This window comes from Gobius niger (assembly GCF_951799975.1).
Source record: "Gobius niger genome assembly, chromosome: 21".
Taxonomy (NCBI): Eukaryota; Metazoa; Chordata; class Actinopteri; order Gobiiformes; family Gobiidae; genus Gobius; species Gobius niger.
In genome coordinates this window covers 11,764,645-11,774,013 of record NC_136872.1, presented here as the reverse complement: position 1 = coordinate 11,774,013, position 9,369 = coordinate 11,764,645, and the positions used below count along the sequence as shown (strand labels likewise).

Here is a 9,369-nt window from a genome sequence, read left to right as displayed (position 1 = left end):
CCCCTTTCTTGGATGATCTCAAAAAAGACGTCCCCTGTCGACTCGAGTTTCAAGCGTGGGCTCCTTTTTTCTTTTTCTTTTTTTTTATTGTTACTGAAAAGTGATTGACCAACTTACTGCATGCGTTGGATAATGTTTTTTTGACATTGAGCGTATTTGTTGCTAAGGCTTATCAACGCGTTTCCTTCCGTTTTTTCCTGCACAGATAAAAAAGACTTATCAATCTGCTGCAGTTGTGTATTACGCACAGGCAATTCAGGCGACAAACGCAAGAGGGCGCCAACTCCACACCAGCATCAACGCTCACCCTCCCGCCTGAATCGAGCACATTTTATCCAGTTTGGCTTTACCCAAATGTAAAAGCTTCTTGAAAAAAGGCGACAAAAATAAACAAAAAAATGTGACGACAACGCGATAAAAAAAAAGCCACACAAAAGTAAGAAAAGTGCAAAATATATCATAACGTTACATAAACGATCCACATAGGTCAGTTTTTGGGTCGGTGGTGTAAGAGGTTAATTAAAGGGCACCAGTGTTAATTTTGACAACATATTTTAATTTAGTTTTAGTCTTAGTCTTTTGACTAAAATGTAATTTAATTTTAGTCGAGATTTAGTCAAAAAAATCTTTACAATTTTAGTCTAGTTTTAGTCGACTAAATTTAAGACTAATTTAGTCGACTTTGCATTGATAATATTCATTATAATCATGTTTAATCTGGTTCCTCTGCTTCATGGAGCTGCTTTACATGAACAAAGCTCAGAGCTGATCCTTTGGCAGAGAATTTACATGATCTGAGGCTCTTTCAGACGCTCAATAGAAGTTTGGATGATTTTAGTCTCTCCTTTTCATTTTTATTTAGTCTTATTTTAGTCGACTAAAATATCTGGACATTTTAGTCACAGTTTTAGTCTCATGAAAAACTTTTAATTTAGTTTTAGTCCAATTTTAGTCGCCAAAAACATCACTTTGACTAAAATTAAGACTAAATATTTTAGTCGACGAAATTAACACTGAAGGGCACATGTTTTTGTCTAAATGTTTTTAGGTCTTTATCTTGAAATAACCCTTTAAGGACTATTTTAGTTAACATGGAATTGTATTTTATTGAATTCGTGCTTGTGTAATCCTGGACATCTGCAGTTTCCTTTAAAGTTGCACTATGCAACTTTTTAATCAAATCGTAGTATTTGCGCGCATTTGACCTCATAATGACTCGGTGGCGTTGTGGGTCCAGGAAGGCACCTTTGCTTTCCCTAGAGTGGCCTCTATGATGCTCCAGGAGCAATTGTTTTTAGGGGTTTGCATCAGAAACGGGCCAGAAACTCAAAAACAACTGATTCTGGAGTGTCATAAAGGCCACTGTGAGGGAAAGCAAAGGTGCCGTGCTGCACCCATAATGCCACCGAGTCACTAAAAGGTCAAATACATGCAAGTATCAAGTCTTTTTTTTTCACATAAAAAGTTGCATAGTGCACCTTTAAGAGCCCTAAGCTGTATTGTTGTGTATTTTTCCACATTAATCAACTTTGCAGTATTTGCTATAAAGCTACTTTTCAACAATTTTGCCAAACACAAGTTGACCCTCACCTGCTGATGTCACGAGGTGGTGCTGCTCCTCAGTGTTTTCAAAGTCTAGTCAGCTTTACCAGACTACTGTGACCATGCTCAGTTCAACTTCACATCGCAAATCAAGCAGAGGAGACTGTAAAACTTCCTTTGGACAATCTGTTTTCTCAGTACGCGCAGCACAGTCCTGGAACTTGGTCCCAACAGAACTGAGGAACCTGACCTCATTCCACAGACATTCTGTGAAGAAGTGGCTTTTGGACAGTCAGGCATGTGAACACATACGTGATCAATGTGGAAAAAAAAAAAACATTTCTCAATTTATAGATTATTTTTAGCCTTATTTTCACTGCATCACACTCCTTTGTGCTATCAGAGTTTGAGTTATGGGTTTTTTGTTATCTTCCCAAAAGTATGTCTGTTTTCTTTATTAAATTAAACCCAGTCAAATAGAGCTAATAAAATGCTTTGCCAACCTACTTTACCACTATGATACGACTGAATATTCTGTAAAGTTGTATTGATTGACACAATGATGTGAACTAAGAGGAGGCTTATACTTCTAGATTCTGTTCCTCTAAAGTCTCTCTGAAGACTTGAGTGCTCCTATCTCTGCAGCGACTTGGCTATATTTGGTGCCCACTGTAATGTCTGGCACTTATAGGGCAGTGAACTTGGGTGGGGAGTAAAGGAAGTCTTGTAGGGCACGTGCACACAGAACGCAGTTGTCAGATTTAGTTTTTCTTACACTGATTTCGTTGTGTGCACTTTCATTCTCCCCAGTAAGCATGTTTAATACGGTGCATGCTGTTGTCATCATGTTTGTGCATCATAAAAATACACTCACTCGCACTCATTGTAATGCGTTTTAATCAGTCTATCCGGGCTCTACCCCTGCTGACCCACTGCCAGTCTTCCCATAGTTTATTTAAACACGCTCGATCTATCAGCACTGGCACTGTTTGGCGAGCCTCACTTTCCTGAAATAGAAACAATTACACAGGGCGGGATAAGAGGAAAAGTGAAAACGTGTGTGAAGGCTCATATGCCTGAAGCCGCCCTGACCCCCGCCCCATCCTCTCCCAATCTCTCCATCCATCTATTCATCCCTGCATCCCTGTCGCCGCTCTGTTTTGCTTCGTGGAGACATGCAGGGTGTGTGTGGTCTGGTAATGGACCACGAGAGATTTGATACTGGGGCATCAATATCAATACATAGGCCAGTGCTCCAATTCAAACTATACTATATCTCTCATCAATGGACTGTGTAAAAAAAAACGGTTGTGTTTGGTGTTTACAGAGACATCGCTCAGACAGGGTAATCTCAGAGGAAGAGCCCATGCACCCACTCACGGCCCCTTCGGTCCTGGGAGAAGATTGCGAAGGCTAAACCCTTGCCAGGTCCAACTGACTGAGGGATGGACTCTCCCCTTCCGTGGTTCTGCTGCTCCCTATTACAGAAGAGTAATACACTTTCCATTATCTCATTATAAAGAGGGAGACATGAGATAGAACTTACACAGTAGATGCCAAAAGCTCTTTGTTGTGACATTTGGTCCCCTCTATAGACCAGGGGGACCAAACCTCTCTGGCCAGGAGGACCCTCAAAATGATCAACAATCAACAAGTGACATAGATGATATGAAGCAACAAAAAAAAGGTGTCAAAATAGCAATGAAAACAAGACGTAAACGAGAATGGAAACGCAACAAAAAACACATTGAAAAAGCACAGAAAAAGTAACAAAAATGCAACAGAAAAAAGTAACAAAAATGCAACAAAACAGGTGACAAAAAGTGATGAAAAAGCTACAAAAAAGCTACTACAAAAAGTGATGGCAACGCGGTACCAACTCAAGGAAAAAGTTTAGATTCTTTTTGTAGGTCTTAGCTTTCAAATGAGACGTTACCCTTGGTCTATAGGCTGTAAACTCCAGTCGAGAAGCTTTAAGATTTGGCTGAAGCTGAAGTGGAGGTTCTGGGTTAGTGTGTAATTTCAATTTTTGTTTAATTCACAATTCTATGCGTCAGTATTATTCTTTTTTATATCTCAAAATCGGGACCCCCAGCTCAGTACTCATGACCCCCACTTTGGTAACCACTAAACTACAGTATACACATGATTTACTTCATTCATCACCTGCTGGATTCTGTCATGAAACAATGTAACTTCAGCATCCAGTCTTATCTTAATACTATCTAAACTCTTGTCATCACGTCTACAGGAGCTGCAGACGAGGGCGTGTAAGTCCCTCATTGTGTTTGTGTTCGGGCATGTCGTCATTGCTTAAAATCTTTAATGTGTAGGAGAGGTTTTGACCCCGTTGAGCAGGACAATGCCAGGCTGCAAGTGCACAGCGATTGGCGTGTCACTTTGTCAGATACTGGATAGTCTAAACAGCCCGCCATGCCAGCCCCTGTCATTAAAACCCCCACCCCTGATACATGGACTACATAAATGCGCAAACATCCAGTTCAAAAGACAGAGACCTGCAGCCAGCATCCTCGGAAGAGATCAACAGAAGAAGCAAATGTGAGTAGATGACTGCCTTTATGATGCTTCTGCTTGTATTCAATTTATCTATATGTAACAAAGAAAACTGCTTTGAATATGTCAGTAAATTAGTGCTTTAATTATACATTTTTGAAGTGTAAATCCAAAGCATCATCTAAATTTGAGACAGGGCCTTAATGTTCTTTTTCTTCATAGATGCTTTGCCCCAGAGTTGTCCTATCACTGCTGAGTTTGTACTGGTTAATAGACTCATTAAATGCTGCTGCCCTGATGACTAGAAACACAAGGGTAGGCTCATTATGCTACTTACAATAATATCATGCTTCTGGGTTGCAAATTCTCATTACTTTTTCAATTTTTCTCCAAGGAGATCAACTGGCAAGATCCTTTGTTGCATCAAGCAGATAACTTGGATGGGGATCTATCTGTGGGCGATGCTGCTGAAAATGTCAGAAACAGCCCTACACAGATTGAGACTCCCCTTGCTGCAACACAACAGTCCTCAACCCAGCACCAGAACCAGTTTGTGTACATCCGTGGAAAGAACGAGAAGAGGTGAGTGCTTCCAAGTTGTTGTCTTTTTTTTTTTTTTTCCAATTGTTGGTTGAGCAGAAGGTACATACTGGATACAGAATAGGTCAGGTCTTTTACCACCCTTGCCCACATTTCATTCATGTTTTATTTTGGCCAACACTTGGTTCACATTGCCAACTCCAATCACAGCTGGACTGCAAGAAAGAAGGCATAGAAGTGTGCTAAAGAGATGCAAACGTAAATCAGAACATACAGGAAAGTGATTAGATCATGTTGTGTCTTTGTGTGTGTAGGAAAAAGGTCATTCCACTGGATTCAATTGGGCGATTTAAGATCTGAGGGTTTTGCAACAAAATTAAAGGTAAGTTTTATGAAGAAAGCCAATAGTGTGACTGTATTATTAACTCACTTGTATTTTTTGTTGCAGATAAGAAGTGTATTGAGAGCTCAACCAATATAATGGGAACTAATATCAGGTGTTTGCTGTGTCAAACTTTTTGTGCCTGCTCAAGTTTTGATAGTAAATCTCCCTCTAGTGGAGAAAGCCAACATGACACCCAAATAAAGGCATTCCCTTTGATGTGGCTATGTGTGATTTTGATAGATACAAAACAAAGAATACATCTTCCCAGTATTTATTTCTCAGGCTACAATAAAAGAAAGCAATATCAGACTGCAGAAAATATAGAATTTGCTCGGGTAGTTTATCTTCACTTTCACATATGTACAATTGTCAAAGAACAGGGTATGTACAGAGGATCCAAGTTGAGAGTGCAATTGCTACTAGAGACTTCTCAAATCTCTCCCAGCACAAACATACATGGTAAAATCAAATAATAAACAATGTTGCCACCAACATGGCGCCAAATTATTTTCTGTACATTATAACTTTGTTCTCAATGTGAGATGAGAGGTCTATCTCACACAAAACAAAACAAAAAGATACAAGAAAGAAAACAATTGTTACAGCCATTCTTTGTCAAATCTCCCACAAACTGTTAAGCCTCCTCAGCTACTTTACATCCTCATGTCTTTCAAAAGAACAAAAGCACAAATAAATAACTGCAACACAAAACTGCACAGAATATTGAGGGCAATTGAAGCTTGATGAATAATCCAGCAAGGGAAAAATATAAGCGCTCACTAATAAACCGTAGATGGCTACAAGCCTTTTAACGATTTCGATCAAATCCCCAGTGCCACCAGTGTATGCTTTTGAAATGGTATCGAGTTGCTATAAAAAAGTGCAATACTGTCGATTTTTATTGGTGCCGGAAAATGTGTCAGATGCAATCGCAGTTGAAAATGAATTAGTCAATAAACTGGAGATTACTTTCAGTGATCATTAGTGCCAAGAAATTAAGAAAACACAAACCTAACCCTCCAAAATACAATCAAAGCAAATCTAGCTGCCTGTCTAGCATCGAAACCAGATAATCATTTTCTAATCCCTACCATATCGTAACTGCACTGATTCAAGTCACCATCTGCTGAACAGAAATTGACACAATAAGTGAAAGGAAAATTCCCACTGATTTCTCAATATCTCCAATGAATAATGAAATTACAAACAGTGAGTGAAAGAGAACAAAATTGTGGAAAAAAAAAATACATTGGACATATGATATACCAAGTTAGTAAATGTAGGATTTGATCGGTAACAAATTAATCTCCACTGTCAGTCGACTTCTGTCCAGTATACACAGTACCAAAAGAAAACAGGTCTAAAAAGTAAAAGATAAATAAGAACGATTGTCAAAATAAATCCTACAAACTGACAATTCCGCTGCCATTAAGTCAGGCTGTTTTGGCTGTGTAGGCATCAAAGAAATGAAAACTCAAGGACAGAGAAAACATGTCCCCTGTCCTCACCACTTCTAAGTGTCTTTTTTGTGTCCTGATCGCCGCAAGTCCCTGCACTTATGGCAGTAAAATATGTCTGGAACATTAGACTTCTTGATCTTTGCACAGGACAAATGCACCCAAATGCTGCACTGGTTGCATTCGATCATCGGCCTTCCAGCAAACGGTTTCCCGCAATAACAAGTGATCAAGTCCCAAGAATCATCACCTGGAGGGAGACAACAAAATAAAGAGTGTTAATAGTCTTGAAGGGCTCACACACATACATATTATTCACTCTGATGAAAGGTGATGGTAATGTGGCGGTACATCTGGACCTCCACCTCTTATTCACACACATGCACAGTAAGGATTGTGAAGTGTCTTGCCTAAGGATGACAGTATCCCCTGCTTACTTGCAACTGTGCAGTTAAGGGACAACCACTCAACCTCCAAAGCCACTGTCACCCCAGTACAATACAACTTCATCATGTATTTTAGATGCGTACAGAACTTGGGTAAGTACCTGATTCAACCATAATATCTTCATCTGCAATCCAGGTCTCTCCCTCACTGGAGCTCACTTCCGCTTCCCTCAGGGACTCGTCCGGCCGCGTTTTGCTCAGGCTGCCCGGCGTGGAACCCGGGTGTACATTCAGCTCATCGCCCACCGCTCGTACATCCATGTCGGTCGGACTCTGCGCAGAACTCTTCATCTTCTTGGCTTTCGGCTGTTTGGAGTTTTTGCTGCGTTTTATGCGAGCCCTCTTTTCGCTTTCACTGCTCCCGCTGTCCGCCGCCGTTATCGCGGACCCGAGAGACAGCTTTTTCAGTTTTTTCTCTTTTTTGCGCTCCGCTTTAGAACTGGCCTGGTTCTCGAACAAGGAGTCTTTCAGGCGCATCTTGTCCAACAGAGTGCTATCCGAGTGCATGCGGCGTATGTTTTTGCCCTTGTTGGCCCGTGCCTTGCGGACAAAGGTATGGATAGTGTGGATGTCAGAACTGCCGTCTGCCCATGGATTTCCCATTGAACTGCTGCCCCCGCCACCATCTGCAGATAACCCAGAACTGTGTGCAGAACTGGACGACGTCGGAGACCATGAACTTTCCTGAAACAACAATTTAAAGAATCATCATGCTTTTATACATCACAAACATTATACAACTCTTTCAGTAAAATGATGTAGCCAGTTTACCTCTTTTGAACTTGGGATGTAACCAGCATATGCCAAGACAAAGCTGCAGAATTTGTTGAAGTCCTCTACTGTTCTCTTTTTTCTCTCTGGAGGCTAAAGACATAATAGATGGTTCAACAGTTGCTCATACAAGTAACACAAGCTCTTACTAGTAACTGGTAGGTTAATGAAAAAAAAAGACTTACCAAAGAATCGGCTTTGCACGTCAACAGTGAATCTGCAAAAAGAAAGAAACTTAAAAGAGCAGTTTTCATAGAGGGTTATAGCTGAACCGCAAATGTCCGCCATAATGTATTTGCTATCAGAGTATTGTCCGGGGTTTGAGTAAAAAACAGATGTATTAGAGCTGCGGCATTCAACGTTATCTTAATCTCCACAACCTGCCTTTAGAAACCGCTTGCATCGCCTGCAGTGACACTAGTAAATGCATATCTTCAATAGTTTTGACAAAGAGTGATATTTGCACTGGTGCTACTGTTAAGTTGACAGAGGCTAACAAGTTAGCATTGTATTCAAAGTGAATACTATTGGATATTTGTTGATCTTTTGTTAAATACATCCTTTACATCTGCTTTACCGCGATGCAAAGCGTGTATTTTTAAACAAACCGCCTGTTCATTAAAATCATTTTCCGCGCTTAATGCAAAAGCTAACCTTATACTGAAGTGTGTGCTAACAATCAGACCGTCATAAGCTAATGATAAGTGCGTTACAGAAAACGAGGCTACTCAAGTTACACAAGTGTTGAAAGTGGCATATTGAACATTGTAGGTTTAACCCACATTACAAGGTTTTAGTTGTGCTGACAAGAACTCACTATGACTTTATTGGCTGCGCTTAAGTAGCCCTCACTGAAGTGTTATTTGTTCTTCATTAGCGTGGAGGCTCGGCGCGCTCACACACATCTGACAACTTTAATGGACACAATATGCATCACATCTCAGCAAATTCAACACAAATGTACGTGCATCGTCGATGTTGAAAGTTTGTGAATAGCATTACCTTTGATACCAAATTAAGGTAGGCTAAAAATGTACCATGCGCCACCAGTGTTAGCATTTAGCATTAGCTAAGATCGCAGGAGACCCCGGGCAATACTCTGGAAACATAAACCGTGATCCTTACAACAAAAAAAGTGCGGTCATTTCACTTTTGTAAATTAACATACCTTGGTGTTCCGACATTATGTCAAGCATTGTCGTCATTCCCAAATGGCCCGGAATATAAAGAAGCTGGCAGGAGTCGAGCTCCAGCCGGGAGCACCGACTGTCTCTTTGCGAATTCCCCCTGAGTGTCTGCTTTACCGGACGAATACAGACGCCAGCGATACACCCAAGATCGAAGATGAAACACTTTTGAACTATTTTCCCTCGATGTGCTCCGTCAAGAGCCCCGACATCGTGAAGACATTAGCGGTGACCAAATACTAATTCCTCTGCCGCTTAACGTGATGCACTTCTCCGTCGTCACAGCATTTATATAACCATTGGTAATAAACTATAGTTGAGGTGATGAAAAACGCTCGATCTGCACGACTGTTGGTGGACATCGGTCCCAGAAGAAAACTTCCTCGGCAGTTCTCCCACTCAACGCTATCCGCACACAAAACGAGCGGAGTTTTGACTTTAATTCCGTACAGTGTTGTCTGTGCGCACTGCGCGGCAGAAGGAAACGAAGGCTCGCCAGGATGCCAGCGCAGTGCTTTTCGCGGAGC

At 40.9% G+C, this 9,369-nt stretch overlaps 1 protein-coding gene across 1 annotated transcript; it reads right to left on the bottom strand.

Moving 5' to 3' along the window:
• Positions 1-5,320: 5,320 nt before the first annotated feature.
• phf23b (PHD finger protein 23b) lies at positions 5,321-9,323 on the bottom strand. The gene is made up of 5 exons (XM_079579848.1): positions 8,824-9,323; positions 7,841-7,872; positions 7,656-7,748; positions 6,986-7,568; positions 5,321-6,688 (listed from the first exon to the last, which is right to left on the bottom strand). Exons 1-5 carry the CDS (start codon positions 8,858-8,860, stop codon positions 6,495-6,497), a joined length of 939 nt encoding a protein of 312 aa, XP_079435974.1. The 5' UTR covers positions 8,861-9,323; the 3' UTR covers positions 5,321-6,494.
• Positions 9,324-9,369: the final 46 nt, after the last annotated feature.

Coding starts and splice junctions, on each gene's coding strand:
- phf23b (XM_079579848.1), bottom strand. CDS start 8,860: ATGACGACAATGCTTGACATAATGTCGGAACACCAAG. Junction 7,873..8,823: donor CATAATGTCGGAACACCAAG/GTATGTTAATTT, acceptor TTCTTTTTGCAG/ATTCACTGTTGACGTGCAAA. Junction 6,689..6,985: donor AGATATTATGGTTGAATCAG/GTACTTACCCAA, acceptor GTCTCCCTCCAG/GTGATGATTCTTGGGACTTG.